This window comes from Electrona antarctica (assembly GCF_951216825.1).
Source record: "Electrona antarctica genome assembly, chromosome: 23".
Taxonomy (NCBI): Eukaryota; Metazoa; Chordata; class Actinopteri; order Myctophiformes; family Myctophidae; genus Electrona; species Electrona antarctica.
In genome coordinates this window covers 7,954,979-7,976,899 of record NC_136804.1, presented here as the reverse complement: position 1 = coordinate 7,976,899, position 21,921 = coordinate 7,954,979, and the positions used below count along the sequence as shown (strand labels likewise).

Sequence of the window (21,921 nt, the reverse complement as noted above, 5' to 3'; positions counted from 1 at the left end):
AATAGCCTGCATGGTAAACCACCCTGGTCGCGTAAATTCAAGTGAATCTATGTAAGTTAATGAATGTATGTTCAAATAGTTCAAGTGGTTACTGTTTTGCAATAATAATCAAATTCCACAAAGTAACAAAATAATTCAAATTGTAGGGAAGTAAAAGAACAATATGCACTAGTTTGCCGAATGTTCACCCCAGAATAGCCTAGGTGTGCTGGGGTTCAAGTGGTTAACCAAGTATTTTATACTGCTTGTAGATCGGCTATTTTTTTGTTTGTTTTTGGTTACGTGGTTCCACACTGGATGGGGCCACATTGTGCCCAACACAACCACAACTCTGCTATGTTGGAAATGCGTGCTGACACAGACAGACATATTGAATTACCCTGAAAGAAAGGACAGAAACGACTCAGCCAGCAAGATTTCACACCTCATCGACGTCCACGCCAGCGCCGGGAAACCGATCGCTCATCAAAAATGTTGTTTTCTGAGCAATTACACTATACGCTGCCATTATATCTGCTTACGGTTTAATTGGGCCTGGTGAGGAGCGCGATTGATTAGCGGGTGTGTAGCGCTCTGGCTGGGAGGGGGACACACAGAACCCTGGTCGCACTCTCCTCATCAGTCAACTGCCTTGCCGTTTAACCCATTTTGACCTGAGATCAGATTCTAAAAATGTCTTCTAAATCCTGACAGTTTTCTGAAAAAGCTATGTTTCTATGTCAGTCGTTCTTCGATTTTTCAAAAATAGCAGACCTACAAGTTCGTAGCGCGCCACTCGGTGGCGCGCTATGAGCTTGTAGATCTGCTATTTTTAAATAGCTAAAGCATAACATAATGCTAACACCAAAAGGGGTTCCCGCCCCAAAATGATTTAACCCATTTAGACCTGAGGCCGATTCTTATATGTTGCTATATCAGTGGGGCTCAAATGTTTTCATGTCAAAGACCCCAAAAATGATACTTATTTGGCCACCTCTCAAAATATTTTGTTCCAGGGACCCCCAGAACCGAGTGGAATAGTGGCGACACGCCTTGATCTCGCCGCAGAGCGGGCTATAGTTCCAAACATTGGAACTATCGCATTGAGGGAGTCAACGCTAGTGTCGCCACTCTCTTATTATTCCACTCGGCCCCTGCAGAAGCACAGATTTTAGTTCAAATGTTTGCTTTATTACATATATCTCTGCTGTCTGGAGGAAACCTCATAACTCCAAAATGTTAATTTTTCAGGAAATGAAAAATATAAATTTTTAAGGAAATTAATAAAACCTTATCATTTTTTAAACGATGCAATACTGCCTCATCAAAGTTGGTGTTGTGACATTACATATTGTCAATTAAGTTAAGAGGAGTTAAGAGGTTTTGTCCAATGCGGTTTTTACTACTTTCCATTGGTTCAATATTTTCGAAACAACACACAGACGTAAAGGGTGTTCAAAGCACTGATTTGTGGGGAAAAATTGAGTTATGAGGTTTCCTCCGGACAGCAACTTTATATTATATTCACAGATTTTTTTTTTTTTAATAGCAGATCTATACGCTCATAGCGGCACAAAGTGATGTGCTATGATAAACTAAGTAGAACATACTGCTTTTTAGCTCAAATCTAATACCAACTATAAATGATTGATTTAATCTATAATATTCCTAATATGGAGAGAATTACATTCAGCTTTAGACGTCAAATTGAAGTCTTCATAGACAACTGGTTTAAATGGATTACTCTTTTTTTTATTTTTTATTCAGTTCCATTCCAGTTTGTTCACCTGTTTGAAGTGGACCTGTGATGATAGTGATCAATAAGTGAGTGAGTAGAGGCAGATATCTCCCCTTATGTGAATTTGTATATTGTATGTTTGGTTTGTGTATTGTTCTAGTCTTTTCTTTGTCATGTATGTTTGTTTACACAAGGAAAATTCAATACAAAGTAAATTAAAAAAAGAAAAAGAAAATAAATCTATCTATAAAATGACATCTGATGCTTTTCCTGTCTTAATTGATTAAGACAAACCTGATTTGGCACAAATGCGTTATTTTCTTGTGTTGTTTTACAGCTGTGTATGTTGTACCTGTATTGACATACTGTCCAGCGTGTGCAAAGAGAGATAATCACTTAACAGTTGGACATGGGCGATTTTAAAAATGATTTTTGATACTGTGCCGTCTGTTTGATCTTGCATAATGGATGTCTTGCACAGAGCTCTATCTATTCAGCAATACCCATTATCGCTTCCAGGAAGCCATAAAATGTAATTGGAAGAATTTACAGCACCATAATATTTAATAACTTGCAGCCATTTCTGAATCAGCGGCCTTAACCCATTTTGGGCGGGAACCCCTTTTGGTGTTAGCATTATGTTATGCTTTAGCTATTGAAAAATAGCAGATCTACAAGCTCATAGCGCGCCACCGAGTGGCGCGCTACGAGCTTGTAGGTCTGCTATTTTTGAAAAATCGAAGAACCACCGACAGAAACATAGCTTTTTCAGAAAACTGTCAGGATGTAGAAGACATTTTTAGAATCTGATCTCAGGTCAGAATGGGTTAAAGCCCAAACCACACCAAAGGCTCGGGTCGGGACGAGGCGTTTTTTTAAGGTCAACCACACCATTGAGTTGCAATGAGTTGTATTGGTGTATTGGTGTGGTTGACCTTAAAACGGTTTAGTCCCAAGGAGCAGAGTGTTAGAGAGGCAGGGGCTGAGATCCCGTAATCCCCCCTTTTGGACAAAAATAGCGAAAATAGCAGATCTACAAGCTCTCAACGCGTCGCACTGCAACGCGTTGAGAGCTTGTAGATCAGATATTTTCAGGGCGCAACTTAACGCTCTTTAGCTCGTGGAGATGCAGTGGACGACATTGAATTTCGAAACTAATTTGTTCTCCGCAAAATGCTGCGTTCAAGTTCAGGAGAAATAAAGTAATTCTCCTGAATGCTGCCTTCCGGCATGGCATGGAAAGGAGTGGCATTTGTATTTCTTTCACCATTAGTAAATGCTGCATTTGTGGTCTGGAAAGGGCAGTTGTTTCACAGATGGGTAAAAGGGCAGGGGCTGAAGCCCCCTTTGATGTCTATGTGTGCACGTCCCTGCCGAAGAGTCCCTAACGGTGTGTGTTGGGCTTTAGGGACACCGTTTGACATGGTAAACTCAGTCAGTATGTGAGGAACAACATTTTAGCTGACTAAGTGACTGTGGAGAATCATACTTACCACATTAGCCGTTACCACTATGGGATTGCAACTACCCTGGCAAAAACGCTAATAAACAGCGTAAATCTGCAAAATGTTTAATAATAATAATAATAATAATAAACGTTCTCTCTCTCCCTGCATATCCCAATGGTCATTGGTCAACATCCATGTACAAGTTCAGATCAATTGGTAAACCCACTGAGGCGAAAGATAGATGAGGACAGAAATGAAAATAGCTAATAATATTATACAGGCTCAAGTATATAGGACTTAAGTGGATAAAAATGGATAAAAGTGTATAATTGTGTTGGGCTGTGTGAGGTCCCTGTGAGCTGTAACAATGCAGCAATACCAAAAGCCTGACACAACTATATGTCCCTTGCAGGTTTCTGTCCTGTGGTTTGTGAGTCTGGTAATGGGCCCCCTGGCCGCACTGACTGGTGTCTGTGTGCCTTGGCGTGTGTGAGAGAGGCAGTGCGAGGGCGTGAGAGTGCACAGATAGTTTGTTCGCTGGCAGAGCTCGTGTGTACATGTCTGTGCTCTGTGCCGGTGTGGTACAGGTAATGGCACCTGCTTGAGGACCATAGAGTGGCCGTTCCTGGCTATGATTGGCAGCCGAGTGCTTCGCTTCAGGCCTTTGATCTTGCCAGAAAGCGCGCGCGCACACACGCACGCACGCACACGCACACACGCACACGCGCACACACACACACACACACACACACACACACACACACACACTTGAGAGAGCATACTGACCGCTGAGCTGTCATTGCTTTCCAGAACACACTAAAAACAAGCCTTTATCTAACTGTCATACATGATGCATCCCACACATGACAACAGCCGACAGCTTAGCATCGTTGGCTGTGCCAAGCTCTCACTAGAACGCCACGATGACAATACACACAAAGCAAACACGAGGTTCAACTAAAGTACGTTTCCAAACAACGTTCAGCACTTCATTCTCGTTCTGGCCCATCCCCAGCGCCAAGACCTTTTTCCATGTGACGTGACACAGTTGAATGAGTATGGGGCTCATTAACAGCAAACCTGACAGCTCAGAGGCCCAGTCAGAGAGAACCCATGTTAATTCTGGTGGAACCTCACAAAATTAAGACATTTTAATGTGCTTAGGTCTATGCAGACTAGACTTTACCCTAGAAATGGTAACATAGTAGCCAGCAACATAGTAGCCATTAGCAGGGTGCAATACGCCACCAGTTTATATTAACATTTTCACCTGCGACCTGCGACGACGTTGGCCGTAATACATAACATACTGTACAAAATGTCCCTTGTATCCATCTTCTCGCATACATGCGAAGTAAAGAATTGAAGTAAAGAAGATAGCCAGATTTTCTAATCGTTAAGATGCAATGCAACCCCATGATCGGAACTATACCGTCCGTCCTCCAATCGCTGTGATTAGACAAACACAGTGACATTCTAAGTCGGTGTTTTTGCCGGTACAGATAAGTGAACGACAAGAGTGTTTTCCAACTCTGAGGCTAGGATAGCAACCTATGTACAGTATATGCTGCTGCATACTGTATCTCCCTTTGTTAGCTTTTAAAGGCAAGTAACTTTTTTTTAAGAGAAACCTGTTTTCGGGTCTCCTGTATAGTTTATGGTCACTGTGCAAAAGTGCTTGCGTTTGCAGTATCGGCTGTTTTATTTTTCCGTTATGAGTAGACAACTTCTCAGTGGCAGTTCCTTTTTTTTCCAACACTGACAAAGCGCTTTCGCTCGTTAAAGCACTTTACCGCAGTAGTTTGAATGAAAAGAGCAACTTCTCATTTTCTCCCAGTTATTGGAAGACAAAATCTCAGTCGCAGTTAATTATTTTTGCCCTGTAACGAGCATGTTCGCTCTTTAAAGAGACTTACCTCCTTAGTGTTAATGAAAAGAGCGGCTGCTACCCAGTAAGTTGTTCCGCTTGTACAGTTGGAGGCCATCGATATTGTCCTTTTCTTTTTGCTGAGGTTTGTGTGATCTGCGCAAAAGGACAGTTAACCCATTTTGGGCAGGAACCCCTTTTGGTGTTTTAAACATTGTTATAATTTAGCTATTGAAAAATAGCAGATCTACAAGCTCATAGCGCGCCACCGAGTGGCGCGCTACGAGCTTGTAGGTCTGCTATTTTTGAAAAATCGTGAAAATATTTATTTCAGAAAACTGGAGGATTTAGAAGGATTTTTTTAAATGTTGAGGTCAGGCCTAAATGGGTCAAATGATAAGGGACAATATCGGTGGCACCCAACTGTACTTCTCTGGTGTTTGCTATAGAGGCGCTATTCACAATTTACAATTTACAATTTAGGCATTTAGCAGACGCTCTTAATCCAGAGCGACTTACATTAAGCAATAACAAAAGCATGGCATACATCACATATATAAAAAGTAGTTATCATGAATCATGCGTAGACTAAGAACGTAACAGTGGAGTATCTATGTAAACTATACATACTATACTATATAATATATTATACATGTGTACTATAAAGTGCTATGACTACATAAAGTGCAATTCTAGAGCTGTCTACGTAACAAGCTATAAGTCTGTTTAAAATACTATCTAAGTCTACATAATGTGCTATCTAAGGGGCTAGGCTAGGGCAAGTGCTACGGGCCATGGTGGAGTCTGAAGAGGTGGGTTTTCAGACTACGGCGGAAGATTGGGAGTGAGGCTGCAGTTCTGACTGTGATGGGAAGTGCATTCCATAGTTTTGGAGCCAGAAGGGAGAAGAGTTTGGGACGTGTGGAGCGTTGTCCCGGCATTTTTAGTGAAGGTACCTCCAGCTTCCCTGCGTTGGCTGATCTGAGTGCGCAGGAGGGTTTGTAGGGTACGATCATACTTGTGAGATATGGGGGGGCCATGCCTTTGGTTGCTTTGAATGCCAGCATCAGAGTTTTGTATTCTGTGCGGGCAGCGACCGGGAGCCAATGGAGGGAGCGGAGAAGGGGGGTGACGTGTGAGAATTTTGGCTGGTTGAAGACCAAGCGGGCTGCGGCATTTTGGATCAGTTGGAGGGGCTTAAGTGCACATGCCGGTAGGCCAGTAAGGAGGGAGTTACAATAGTCAAGTTTTGACAAGACTGTTGTCTGGATTAGGAGCTGGGCTGACTCCTGGGTGAGTTCAGTGCCGTAGATCCCTGAAGGTGCACAGTTGTGAGTTTTAGAAGTATTATTAATTAAGCCCTTTATATTTCATCATACAATGAATCATGGAAATATAGCTGGTCTGCAACCATGGAATAATAACCTTCCAAACACTGGATTTTGGCTCATTTTGAGCAGAAAAAGGAGTAATAAGCGTGCGTGCGTGTCAGTTCCGTGCTACACTCAACTTCATCCCAGGACACAGGTGACTACGTTACTAATATTAATTGAGTGTGCTACACAGGCAACATCTACTGTTAAGCTCTGCCTCTGGCGGTCATCCAAAATTCATAAACTCATAGTTACAGTACATGTCTGTTTTTAGCACTACTCACTAAGGAATCATCTCAGTTATTTTGCAACCAAAAGAGTGAACAGAATTCTAATAGAAATTTTAACTAAATAAATCAACAGGTCATTCAGGTGCCCTCTTCATAAAATATAACCAATATGTACAGTAGCAGATGACAAGTTAATATTACGCCTACGCATTCTATTTGTATGCTCAGGTCATGTGATATCTCCTCTTAAAATACTGTATGCCTTTACTACTGGCAAGGCCATATTGAAGATAACTCCCAGAGCCTTTAATTAAACACTGGAGATAACTTAAAAGCCTGCTAATTAGCTAATGGTGATAACTTGAAAACCCATTCATCAGCCATTGATCATATGCCGCCCCCGTCCCTCTTTACATTCAATAGCACATTGAGATCTAGATTGAGCAACACCATGCGACCAGGGACCTTTACTTGTCACTCGTCTTTCCTTTTGCTTCAATTTGGTGGTTCTATACAGGTTTTTGTCCTCTTATTGGAATCCATCCAACAGCAATTCCTTTTAGTTGCCAATTGTCTGTGTCTGTGATCATGTCAAAACATCTCCTAACCCGGTTTTGGGGCCCACAACCCCCGATGGCCACAAAACTGCTTACTAACTCATAACAATCGCCCTGAGCAAACTTAATGGACTCTCTTGGATCGATCGGAGCATGGATACTCCCAACTCCCAGCATCCGAAGGCACAGATACAACTATTCAGCTGTGCGAGCAGTTTCGGCGATCTATAATGCAAAGTTGCCCAGGCGTGAGGTGGGTGCAGGACAGTGGCCCCGAGGCTGTTTGGAGAGGCTGTTAGTGGTGCCGGATAACAGCCTGCGGGTCACACTGACCATGACCTTTACAGTGAGAGAGAGAGAGATTGATAATAATAGGATAGAATGGAGAGAAGACCAGAGGAAATTGAGCTAGCATAGTGTACTTCCTCCCGCGATAAATAATCGATACACTTACAGATATCGAATGGGCCCAATTTCACAAAGTTGGTGATGAATACCTGTAATCGATCCAGATTCATTGCATGATATGCTCAGCACTTTTACCACAATGAGCGCCGGGATTTCTTTCAAAATAGGAGCTCTTAAATAGCAGCTTTTACTCTGAAAGCACCCCCCTTCCGTAGCGTACAAAAACCGGGAGGCATAATGATGCTTGCATACCTCGCGAGGATTACGATAAAGTCTCTCTAGAAGCATTAATATTCTAAACGAGAGGCATGTTGAAGTCAGAAATGAAGACAGAAGTACTGTATGCCCATCTGGTCAAAACCATTAGGAGCTACGAGCCTTTCTTTCTAAGCTGTAAACAAGGAAGTGGAGAGAGAGAGAGAGAGAGAGAGAGAGAGAGAGAGAGAGAGAGAGAGAGAGAGAGAGAGAGAGGGGGGGGGGGGGGGGGGGGACAAGCAGACAAAAGCTGCCAGCCAAGTGTTGTGGCGGTCAGGTCCAACCGTCAGAAGGACCTGAGTGACAGGGACATCACCCACCTTCTGTGGAGATCTGGACACGTGGACAGGAGACTGGGACCTCATGTTCTTGGCTGACGAGCCTGAAGACATCCGCACAATGCAGATAGAGAGAGAGAGAGAGAGAGAGAGAGAGAGAGAGAGAGAGAGAGAGAGAGAGAGAGAGAGAGAGAGAGAGACGGGGAGGGAGGGGGGACAGAGAAGAGAGCATATATGCAAGTCAGGTATTTGTTTTGTATTTTCTACGAGTCACGACACACACAGGGGTATTTATTATACAAGGACAAACGTTTTAGGATGGCAGATTGGTCCTCACATTGTCTATTTCTCAAATTCTACCATACTTGTGGGGACGACATCCCCTCACAAATATAGTACAGACACAGACACACACACATGCACACTCAAGAGAAAACATGCCATCTGGCAGAAAACTTGTATCTCCATATTAAAAATGTTCATGTTTTTTTTGTCATATGAATGCCCTACTTTAAATGGTAAAGCTGCCCTCCACTTAGTAGTGAAAATAGCCGATCTACAAGCTCACAAGCGGTGAGCGTGTACATCTGCCATCCTTACTATTTTACTTACATTTCTTTTAAATAATTATAATAAATTATTGGACGTACAAGGTTCCCCCCCACCCCCACCATCTCGCCAGCGACAGCGACGAGAACACAAGGAGTGGCGAGCGGGGCCAGCAGCTACTCTAAGAGCATCAATGAATCAAACAAGCGTCGATGTTGCCGCAGGCTTCCTGTATATCCGCCGTGAGCTGTGCTTCCTACAGCAGCACAACGCCGGCGTCTTGTCTGCGCCGCCGCTCGCAAATAAGCAAAGCAAACAACAACGCGAGCGCCGTCTGCCTTGTTGTTATGCCGGCCGCTTGGCAGCGTGATTCATCAGAAGACTCAGGGGAATAATGTCTGTAAACAAATTAATAAATACAACCACCACAAAAAGGTGTTTGGATTAATGACGGAGAGCTCTCCTGCTGTAGTAGTAGTTTCATATAATATATGAGACAGTCGTGACCGTATCTTCATATGAACAGTGTTGGGCAAGTTACTTTTATAAAGTAACTATAGTTATAGTTAGTTACTGCTCTGAAAAAAGTAGGCCTACTAGTTACCAAAATATAAAAGCCACTAGCTACTAGTTACTTTATTTTAAAAACAATGGGTTTTTGTTGCTCTGTGTCACAGTAAGAGAAGAGACAACTCCCTATCATTGTTCTCTGAAGGAACAGATGGGAAGCATCTCCTCAACAACATACCTGGCAAGCAATCTGTTGAGTTGACTCTGGGACTGGGTGATATGTGCAGAAGGGTGAAATCAACGGCTTCTGTCAGAAGCCGCTGATGGCTGATTTCCCCGTGTGCGTGATATGCTGCTGTGGTGGCGATTTAAAATCTATTTTTGAGTGGTGCAACCACTCCCTTAAGGAGCTATGTGTGTGGGTGGCTGGCTGGCTGGCTGGCTGGGTAGCTGGCTGGCTGGGTGCGTCTGAGCACGAAACCAGCATGGTTGTTTTTCACCACCTGTGCGCTACCTAACACACGCACATATTAACTGTATACAGTTGGGTGCCACCGATTTGTCCCTTATCATTTGACCCATTTAGGCCTGACCTCAAAATCCTCCAGTTTTCTGAAATAAATATTTTCACGATTTTTCAAAAATAGCAGACCTACAAGCTCGTAACGCGCCACTCGGTGGCGCGCTATGAGCTTGTAGATCTGCTATTTTTCAATAGCAAAATGGGTTAACTGTCCTTTTGCGCAGATCACGCAAACCTCAGCAAAAAGAAAAGGACAATATCGATGGCCTCCAACTGTATATGTTGATTTTGGGTGTCCCAGTACAGTAGAGGGTACAGTAGAGGGACCCCCCACACAGTAACTCTGTCATTTCTCAACCGTTTCGGACGTGGGGCGGCTCGCCGGAACCGGGCCGGCACCCTGGGTGCCTGTGGGTCTGGAGCTTCCAGACTAACGCATTAGTTACGTTAGTAACACGTTAGTCCCTTCACTTTATATGAATATATCATCTCATAAAAAGACTTGCATTAGCATTTCAAGCAACGGCGGGTGAACACAAGAGCAGAAAGGAAGGGGGAAAGAGAGAGAGAGAGAGAGAGAGAGAGAGAGAGAGTGTCAGTGGTGCAGATATCTGCAGTTGGAAGAATTATGGTTGTCAAAAGTCAGAACTGAAGAATTAGTACCATTCCCTCGGTGGGAAGGAGGAGGGGCTGATTTTCTGATTGGTCGGGTTTACCTGAGTACGGTGGCCTAGGCGGGACAGGAGGGACTAGAAACCTGCCCACAGGGTCAGAGGAGTGCAGGGTGCTCTCTCTGGCACTGTCTAAACTCCAGCTACATGCTTTTCAAAATAGCAAAAAAAGAAAGAAAAAAAAGGCAAAATGTTTAGGGATAAGGGGTTTAGCACTGACGAAAATAGGGCCCAAAATACCAAATCAACTGGTTGGTTTTGGCAATAAATGATTGAGTCTATGGGAGGGTTGGTGTTACTCTCTCTTTCAATAGATCAGAGAGAGAGAGAGAGAGAGAGAGAGAGAGAGAGAGAGAGCGAGAGAGAGAGAGAGAGAGAGAGAGAGAGAGAGAGAAAGTGTCAGTGGTGCAGATATCTGCAGTTGGAAGAATTATGGTTGTCAAAAGTCAGAACGGAAGAATTAGTACCATTCCCTCGGTGGGAAGGAGGAGGGACTGATATTCTGATTGGTCGGGTTTACCTGAGTACGGTGGCCTAGGCGGGACAGGAGGGACTAGAAACCTGCCCACAGGGTCAGAGGAGTGCAGGGTGCCCTCTCTGGCACTGTCTAAACTCCAGCTACTTGGGGTGGGCCTCACTTAATGGGGGGATGGCAGACAAGAGACACCACGCGGGTCAATGGCAGTGGTGGAAAGTAACTAAGTACTTTTACTTAAGTAACAATTTTGAGGTATTTGTACTTTACTTGAGTATTTCCAATTTCCAGTACTTTTACTTCTACTCCACTATATCTCAGAGCCAAAATTTGTACTTTTACTCCACTACAATTATTTGAAAACTTTAGTTACTAGTTACTTTGGAGATTTTCATTTTGATTAGAAAACATACATTAACCACTTCAACCCTATACATTTCGGCCATTTGAAAAGAGCCGATTTACAAGCTCACAATGCGTCGCAAAGCGACGCATTGTGAGCTTGTAGATCGGCTCTTTTCAATAGATTTTCTACACATTTTGAACTTATGAAATGGGACATTCTGCGAGAATGAGTACTTTTACTTTTAGTACTTTAAGTACATTTTGATGCAGATACTTTTGTACTTTTACTCAAGTACATTTTCAATTCCGTACTTTTAACTTGTAACGAAGTAGTTCTAAATTGCAGTATTGGTACATTTACTTAAGTAAAACAATGTAGTACTTTTTCCACCACTGGTCAATGGACATGGGAGGACACAGCATCAGAGCCGTTGAAAGAGAGAGAAGGAGAGATGCGACACTCTTTGATCTCAATGCAACAGGATCCCATTGGTTCACAGGTGTTCTTCAACAACATCCATTATGAGTTTGGATTATGTACGGTATAGTGTTTGTTTGGAAGTACTTGCTCGTTTCTGAGCTCACCAAAACAAAGGGCCTTATTTATTATCGACCCCTTATTCCTAAACGTATTTGCCTTTTTTTACTATCATATTAAAATAGTTCAACTAGCCGATCTACATCAACACGTTGTGAGCTTGTAGATCGGCTATTTGAACTATTCAAACAAAAAAAAAAGGCAAAATGTTTAGGGATAAGGGGTTTAGCACTGACGAAAATAGGGCCCAAAATACCAAATCAACTGGTTGGTTTTGGCAATAAATGGGAGGGTTGGTGTTACTCTCTCTTTCAATAGATCAGCACAGCACATCACAGTGGAATGATACACAATACATCCATATACAGCACATCACAGTGGAATGATACACAATACATCCATATACAGCACATCACAGTGGAATGATACACAATACATCCATATACAGCACATCACAGTGGAATGATACACAATACATCCATATACAGCACATCACAGTGGAATGATACACAATACATCCATATACAGCACATCACAGTGGAATGATACACAATACATCCATATACAGCACATCACAGTGGAATGATACACAATACATCCATATACAGCACATCACAGTGGAATGATACACAATACATCCATATACAGCACATCACAATGGAATGATACACAATACATCCATATACAGCACATCACAGTGGAATGATACACAATACATCCATATACAGCACATCACAATGGAATGATACACAATACATCCATATACAGCACATCACAGTGGAATGATACACAATACATCCATATACAGCACATCACAGTGGAATGATACACAATACATCCATATACAGCACATCACAATGGAATGATACACAATACATCCATATACAGCACATCACAGTGGAATGATACACAATACATCCATATACAGCACATCACAATGGAATGATACACAATACATCCATATACAGCACATCACAATGGAATGATACACAATACATCCATATACAGCACATCACAGTGGAATGATACACAATACATCCATATACAGCACATCACAGTGGAATGATACACAATACATCCATATACAGCACATCACAGTGGAATGATACACAATACATCCATATACAGCACATCACAGTGGAATGATACACAATACATCCATATACAGCACATCACAGTGGAATGATACACAATACATCCATATACAGCACATCACAGTGGAATGATACACAATACAGTACATCCATATACAGCTGTCATGGAGTTCCCTCCGAAGTGTTTTTAACCCCCCGAAAATAAATGCATCTACGAGCGTATAGATCATACGGCCAAGTACATAGGTGGTGAAATACATAAATATATTATGGGCAGTGTATTTGGCTTGGGGTGATCATTTAAATCGACAAAATTAACAACACAACGTAAAGGTCTAATGCATTCTGCTTACTTTCTAGTCACCTTTTTCTTTCAAATGTGATATGGATGAATTTAGAGTCAAACTCTTCATATGGTCAGGATGGTAACCAGAACAGTGGTCCCCTGAAAACACTAAATGTATTTATGTTATATTTTAATTTTATATTGGCCAAATATTTACATTTTTTAACTTACATTTAAGGCCCAATTGTTCTACAAATTACCAGGAAACCTGTGATGGCCAAGTTGACGGTTACATTTAGATCTGATATGATATACTGTGTATGTCAAAATCATGTATACAGTACATTATTTCCGACCATTTTCGAAAGAAAATATTTATTCTTAAAGTGTTGCCTTTGTGTAACTTTCTACAGAACGAACGGGAAATTGCATACAGACATGAAGATGAGGAGACACAGGGATTCACAGCCTTAACCCTTTGAAACCTGAGGCCCATGTCTTCTGAATCCTATAGCAACGTACGTTGCTATATCAGTGGTGCTCAAACCTTTTCATGTCAAGGACCCCCAACATCATATGTATTTAGCCGCCGACCCCCATCTCAAAATGTATTGTTCTCAGGGACCCCCAGAAGCAAAGAGTTGAGTTAAAATGCTTTAAAACAAATATATATATATGACGCAGATATACACTTCTACAGTATATCTGCTATTTTTGAATTGCCAATATAGATACGAATACATATTATAGACAAAGTCTAAAATGACACACGCAGACAGATGCTTTCCCGGTTTTAATGGGTTAACCCATTTTGGGCGGGAACCCCTTTTGGTGTTTTAAACATTATGTTATACTTTAGCTATTGAAAAATAGCAGATCTACAAGCTCATAGCGCGCCACCGAGTGGCGCGCTATGAACTTGTAGATCTGCTATTTTTGAAAAAACGTTAAAATGTGCCTCAAATCTTTCAGAAAATTGTCATGATTTAGAAAAAATATATATATATATTTCGACGTCAGGCCTGAATGGGTTAATATTGCTGATGAGATCGCACGATGTCGGCGTGTAAATGTGTGTTGGAAAGGCGCGACTTCGACGCGGTGTCTGCGGAAGCTATGAACTGCACCTGCGAATAATCACAGGTTCAGTGTGAATCCTCGCACCCATCCCCATTGTCATGTGCACAAGGTGTAAAAGCCCCCTGTTTTATACTTAGAAAATAGTCAGATCTGCAAGCTCACTACGCTTGCACATCGTCTATTTCCGGTGCGGACGACGTATACTGTAAATCGGGCATAAAGGTTCATGGCGACAGCTCTCACTGTGGTATGCACAATGCAGCGACACATAGCGTGTGTGCGTGTGCGTGTGTGTGTGTGTGTGTGTGTACAGGGGAATTAACGCATGCTAACTGTTTCCTCCTGAAACCGAGGTGTGTGCGTGTGCGTGTGTGCGTGTGCGCGTGTGCGTGCGTGTGTGCGTGTGTGCGCGTGTGTGTGTGTGTGTACAGGGGAATTAACGCATGCTAACCGTTTCCTCCTGAAACAGAGGTGTCTCATTCATTTCCCTCATTATGCTGTGAGTGAGTTCTGAGAGCCTCCGGGGCCGTTTCATGCCGTTTCCGACTCAAGTGGCACTATGTTCTTAACTCCACCATCGCTAATAGAAAAATTAACACAGAAGGTGAATTAAGGTAAGAAAGTAATACTCTCCCACAAGGCAAACAAGTTTGTACCAGTCGGATTGCCGGCCTGTCACGCGAAAGAGAGAGCTCAGTCGAAATGTTCACCATCATCGTCGCGGGTTCTTAATTACACCCAGCATGCAGGTCAGATTCAGGTCTTGATTTCCCTTTGTATTTGTCCGTTTTATTTTCCTTTATACTTCTTTTCTCTCCGCTGGGAAAAAACAAACGAACGGTAAAATATGCAGCTCCTGCGCTGTGAGGGAAATGACAACCCATGAGAGGAAGAAGAGCAGTGCTAATAGATACGCTCTCATACATATGAATGTCGCTCGTGTCCGTCTGCACTGCAGGAAGGCAACCCGCCGTTATATTACTCTACCCGGATGAAGGGAGATGAAAATAATCTATTTTTTTAAGAAGAAAGAAAATGACCCCTACGGGGTGTGTGTGTGTGTGTGTGTGTGTGTGTGTGTGTGTGTGTGTGTGTGTGTGTGTGTGTGTGTGTGTGTGCTCGCGTGTGTGTGCGTATCCTGCGGACCCAGAAGCAGCTGTATGATGACAGGTGTCTCCTGACAGCAAGTGGTCATCCTGTCACACACACTGTCTGGACAGAGGCCCACTGCCACAGGGACACACAGCACAGCACACCACAATGCAATGACCCCGTTTACTGGGTACCGAAAGCTGAACACGATGCTCAACACACTGCATTGTATCGGCGCAATATACCCGGCAATGCCGGGCAAACCTGTTTGTGCTTCTGTTACATCAGTGGTTTTCAACCATATCATGGTCCATTATGTATTCAGCTTTTGAGCCACGGACCACCATTTGATGAAATTTAGCCTAAACTTAGAATATTTTGTTGTCGTTGGATAATATTTTGTCCACATTCCATGCTGTATTAATGTTGGAGAGATAACAGATAACTCTTGGGAGCGTAAAATGAAACCAATTTGACCCATAAGGGATAATTTGGTTTCATGTTACGCTCTCAATAGTTAAAGTTCTAATAAGGGTTTGGTAACCAACTTTCCATTATTTAGCTAGGGACCACATGGAACCCCGTCAAGGACCACTGGTGGGCCCCGGACCACTGGTTGAACACCACTGTATTACACATTGTGTGTCTGTGTGTAAAATAAAAGGCATTTCAAGTGTGTGTTTTTTACCTTTGTCTGGTGCCGAGAGGTTGGGATCGCTCCTTGGTAGAGTGTTGTCTATCTGGTGAGGAGGGGCTCTCTGAAAAGACAACACACACTCAACTTCACAGATATCACACGAGGCACGTCAGGCTTCTCTCTCGTGAAGTGTTTGCGAGGGCGTTGGTGTCGCACAAGCATCTGCGCATACAGTGAGTCAAGTACTCACAAGAGGACCAGTCTGATCATAGGAAGGTTGTTTCTATGATTAAAACATTATTTAAATTAGGTTTACAATTAGCAAAGTATTCAGAATAGGGTCTAGGGATTTAGAGATAAAAATACACACCAAAAAAAGACAACTAAGTATCACTTAGTATCACTTTATTGCTAAAGCTTGGGGTTCAACATGATGACGGTACTCTCGGGTGTCAAGCTAGAAGGCTTAATTTAGGGTGGGTCCGAATGAGGATAGGGCAGGGGTAGGCAAACGGCGGCTCTAGAGCCACATGTGGCTCTTATGGGCCCTCTCCCGTGGCTCCCAGTTGCTACGGCAAAGAAGTATGAAAAGGAATAAGGTTTTATTTTTTTACATTTAATCATAATTTATTATTGAATTTGTAGTAGGCATAAAGTTATTCTTTCATTTTGATATTGCAAAACAATGTTGCCTATACACCAGATAAAAATAAGAATATAAGAATGTATTAATGATAAGACATCTTTGTTTGTTTTCACCACCAATGCTGCTGGCTTACTGGTACAGTATACTTGATATGCTTTGAGAAATGAGCAAACAATAAAAGACCAGAAAAATCACAAATAATTAAAGTTTGCTTTATTAAAGCAAACATATTTTGCGGCTCCAGATAGAATTGTAATACGTTTTTGGGCAAAAAATGGCTCTTCTGATAATTAATAGTATTATAATAGTAAATAGTAGTATTATTAAAAGTAATATTGCAATTTTACAACAGTTACCCTTAAAACTAAGAAAATCGCTGAAAAAATATATTGTTTTAATGACAGATGTAGTCACTACGAGACCACAAATGTCCCAAGAAACTAGCTAGCCTAGCCACCGAGTTTGCTAGCGCTCTGGGAAAACAGAGCAGCTGAATTATTTGTTTTGATTAGGTGGTGAATGGTGCTGGTTTGATCCACAGCTAGAAGCCATTTCAACCAATCAGATTGCTTCCTCGAAACGACCTGTTGTATAATAAAGGTTGCCTACCCCTGGGATAGGGAGTCGCAAGGTTTATGCCTGGTGGTAGGGCGCTCCACATTTTGATGGCAGAATAGTATAATGTATTCATTCCCATGTTTCTGCCAAATTTGGTGGGGGTACACGATCAGTGGAGCTCCATCTGGGATTGTCCTCGTGGGCGTCTCTCACTCCAGTGAAGTGATTTAACAGATGCATGGGCACTGAGCCCCCGAATACGAGTCATCCCGGCCTATAGCAAAGTGAGCTGGGATTAGGTGAATCCTGGAAGCGAGGTCTAGTGTATGGTCCAATAATTGAGAGGTGCGTGTTAACCTGTGTGGGGTCCAGGGGGTTGGGGAAGATGGCGCTGACCGGCCTCTCTCGTGGAGACAGACAGCTGTTGTCTCTGGAATGCTTGTGTTTGTCTGCCATCTGGGGCGAACCTGGGGTGGTGGGTCACACACACACACACACACACACACACACACACACACACACACACAGTTAGACTATTACCCACAAACACAGGCAATCAGAAAAGGCCAATCTCTGGTTTTCCCTGCGAGGCCGTCCGGGATGTGTTCTGCCTCACTACCTCCACAACATGATAAATGGGCCACGTCCACTCCTCCTCCTCCTCCTCCTCCTCCTCCATCCTGCCCTCCGTCTCCGACCCCACAACATCTACTGCCCACCGCTCTGTTGTTTCTATTCCTCTGTGTCTCTAATCTGTCAGCCAGGACCATCACACAAACTGCTGCCAGTCAGTCAGTCAGTCAGTCAGTCAGTCAGTCAGTCAGTCAGTCAGTCAGTCAGTCAGACAGACAGACAGACAGACAGACAGACAGACAGACAGACAGACAGACAGACAGACAGACAGACAGACAGACAGACAGACAGACACGGCCAATGGTCTGCCATATCTTACAGGCCAGATTTTAATGAGGTTTGATTCAACCAACTTCATCCGAATCTGGTCCGTCCATCAGATCCGTCCTTCCAATGAAGGTCAGAAATGATAATTAATCTTCCTTATCTATCAAAGAAGAACACAATCATTTGTGTATCCAGATGGTTTGGGTTAAATGGTTTAATTTAAGTTTTATAAAGGTTTAATACAACTCTCCCAACAAAAGGTAACATCTGTCTTGTCAGATAAGAATTATAACATATTGCACATGCACTATGGTGCGACATGTGGGGGGCTGGGGAGCGGGCAAACTCTGACTCTTAAAGTGAACGCGTATGGTGACATTGGGAACTTCATAAATGCTAACTGCTAGCCAGAAATAAAAGAATTAAGGGTCCATTTGATTCCTAGCTATCAATCACGGACAACAGACGCAGACAATTCCTGTCCCTTAGTCATCCAAACCACTCAGAAATGTTTAGATCAGCCATAGATCCTATTCCATTAGTGGCTGTGCCATGGCAGCCCTGGGATTGGGCCATCACACCAGCAGCAGATAGTCCCCTCATCCTGATAAGAACAGTAATTCACCTGCAGTCTTTATGGGAGAGACAGAGGCCGTTTTTATAAGGGACGGGTCGGCCGGGGGCCTGCTGTGAGGAGAAGGGAGGGGAGTGGGGTGTGTTCACGTCCATAAATGTCCCCATATATTCTTATTTTTATGACGCGCATCAGGCCAGAGACATTGGCACGTCTGTCTGACTGTGTCGAGATAAAAGAGGCTGGAGAGAGAGAGAGAGAGGGGAGAGAGAACAAGAAAGAAAGAAAGAAAGAAAGAAAGAAAGAAAGAAAGAAAGAAAGAAAGAAAGAAAGAAAGAAAGAAAGAAAGAAAGAAAGAAAGAAAGAAAGAATGAATGAATGAATGAATGAATGAATGAATGAAAGAAAAAAAGAAAGAAAGAAAGAAAGAAAGAAAGAAAGAGAGGTGACGTTCAATATTTTAAGTCTGGTTAAAATAGATGCAGGGTTGGTTGAGGTTACGACCAGACCGAATATTGTATCAAAGGCTAAGGAGGCATGTCATTATCTCATGTCTCTCTCTCTCTTTCTCTCTCTCTCTCTCTGGACAGCAGCTGCGGTGACAGTTATCAGGACCATGGGCAGCAGCTACAGTTTACTTCAGGACCATGGACAGCAGCCGCAGACATCTCTCTGCTTGCCTAGAGGTTGGATCGACAAACAGACTTGTGCGAGGCACACCAGTGCTCCGAGGCACACCAGTGCTCCGATCCACACCAAACTTGACACAATATTGTTCAGGGGACTGCCTTCAGAATAGCCACACCAGGGACCACGTGTGGACCATTATGCTGACAATGGTGAATAATACAGTACATAGACAACATACAAGCTCACGCATTGCAAAGCGAGTTAGATCGGCCATTTTTGCTACTTTAGTGTAACGCTGCCATACAATGAAGTAGGGCATCGATTTCCTGCCCCCAACAATTGTATATATTTACGTTGATTATGCACAGTGCACTCTCAGCTGAGCTACCCGCAGACGTAAGCATCCATTTGGTTGGTACCAATCAATCACTTAGCTATGGAAGTGCCCCCCTGGAACCCCCTCAGTGAGAACAAGTGGTGTATAGAGCAGTGATTCCCAAACTTTTCAGCCCGTGACCCAAAACAGAAATTATATATTTGCCCGGGGCCCAAACTAGTGAGAATAGCCGATCTACAAGCTCTACAAGCGTTTTCTTTCATTTCTTCATGACATTACTAAAAAAAATCATTGGATTTTTGTTATTAATTCAATGAAGAGTTTATCATTTTGGGGAATGTTTTTTTTTAATGTTTTGAAATAATAATAATAATAATTAAAGACCAAATGTACAGGAAACATAAACTAAGGGGACCCATAACAATGTGTCCGCGACCCACAAATGGGTCCCAACCCACTGTTTGGGAAGCAGTGGTGTAGAGAGCATGCTCAGTCTTACCTCTGGCACTGGAGGGGGCGGAGCTGGTGACGTTGGGCGAGGCTGAGTGATTGGAGCTGAGACTCGAGGTAGATGGGCTGGGCTGGAAGAGGAGAAGCACATGCAGCTGCATCATGTCGGTTCATTATCGGTTCGCTTTCAAAACAAACGAGGGGGAAGATTTTCCCAGCCACTTAACACTTTGACCTCTATTAACGAGTTGTTAATTAACAACAATTAATTATTTGTAGAACACTTTCCCTGCGATTCCCGAGTTATGTTTTCATTGTTTAATCCACGTTTTTTATCAGTTTTATGTCATACGGGCAATCCACCGGACAGAATGGGATATGAAGCACGTTTTGATGACGTCATCACAAAAAGGTCCATTGCGCCAGCGTGCAAAGGATTCTGGGAAATTGAGTCCCATTGTTTACAATGGCGAATTTGCCAAGCGGTGCGCTGAGCAGGCTGTTGTTGTGATCGCCGCTATTTTTTTCTACACTACAACAAGCGATTACACCGTTTTAAAGTGGATTTTCATGACAAGCAACTCAGCGGTTGGTGCAGTGGCTGTTCAAAGGTAACTCTATACTTAGGCAGTCTAGGCTATTAGACCGCCGTATATTGGCGGCATTCAACCTGTTAACACAATCTGTGCTGAAACGAGAACATCTTGTGAATAGCTACTGTACCCCACTGTGCCAAAACGAGATTACGAGATTTGATTAAAATTGGATTCAAAATAAAAATAACTAAATATTTAGATTTTATTTGAACTCTTATTTGCCGTTTTTCTGCTCAATCCCCGTGAACCTGGGATGTTTTGGACCTTAGAAAACCTGAGAACAAGCTAAGCTAATGATGCTACCACCGCAGGTTACATATTGAATTCCGGACTTTTACTTGTAACGGTAACGGAGTACTTCTATATTGCAATATTGGTACTTTTACTCAAGTAAAACCTGTGACTATACTTTTCCACCACTAACAAGCACACATCCTAATGGTTCAATCTATAGGCAGTCCTTTTATACTACATTGTAGATCACAGCGTTCCTCTGCAACTCGTCAGTTGTCGAACTCCCTCCGCCTTCCCAGCCACCCTGTGGCATTTAGTCCCTCCCTATGTGTCGGCGTGTTAATTCTATGGGTTTACAGTTGGAGGCCATCGATATTGTCCTTTTCTTTTTGCTGAGGTTTGCGTGATCTGCGCAAAAGGACAGTTAACCCATTTTGGGCGGGAACCCCTTTTGGTGTTTTAAACATTGTTATAATTTAGCTATTGAAAAATAGCAGATCTACAAGCTCATAGCGCGCCACCGAGTGGCGCGCTACGAGCTTGTAGGTCTGCTATTTTTGAAAAATCGTGAAAATATTTATTTCAGAAAACTGGAGGATTTAGAAGATTTTTTTAAAATTTTGAGGTCAGGCCTAAATGGGTCAAATGATAAGGGACAATATCGGTGGCACCCAACTGTATGTGGATGTTTATGATATTATTATATCTGTGTTATCTAAATTGGATTCAGTGTGGCGCTTGCAGCCTTGCACGGATACATCTGTGGTATCACTCAGGAGCAGAGTCGCGGCGCCGCATTTAATGCAATACCATTGCAATAAACGGTCTATCTTGATGAACATGTCTGACCAGGGTTAACCCATTCAGGACTGAGACCAGATTCTACAAATGTCTTCCAATTCCAAAACCCCTATGTTTCTGTCAGTGGTTCACAAACTATTTCATGTCAAGGACCCCAGAAATTACATATAATCGGCCGCCGACCCCCATCTGAAAATATGTTGTTCCAGGGACCTCCCCCAGAGGCAAAGATTTGAGTTCAAAACGTTTGCTGTGAAAGAAT

At 42.8% G+C, this 21,921-nt stretch overlaps 1 protein-coding gene across 1 annotated transcript in view; it reads right to left on the bottom strand.

Moving 5' to 3' along the window:
• The window catches only part of dock4b (dedicator of cytokinesis 4b), a 275,073-nt gene that overhangs the window by 3,777 nt on the left and 249,375 nt on the right, over positions 1-21,921 (bottom strand). The window contains exons 47-53 of the mRNA XM_079494185.1: positions 20,752-20,755; positions 20,078-20,159; positions 17,495-17,604; positions 15,985-16,054; positions 10,907-11,023; positions 10,432-10,536; positions 8,176-8,237 (exon numbers count right to left, since the gene is read on the bottom strand). Coding sequence (XP_079350311.1) covers positions 8,176-8,237; positions 10,432-10,536; positions 10,907-11,023; positions 15,985-16,054; positions 17,495-17,604; positions 20,078-20,159; positions 20,752-20,755 — 550 coding nt within the window. The remainder of the gene's footprint in view (positions 1-8,175; positions 8,238-10,431; positions 10,537-10,906; positions 11,024-15,984; positions 16,055-17,494; positions 17,605-20,077; positions 20,160-20,751; positions 20,756-21,921) is intronic.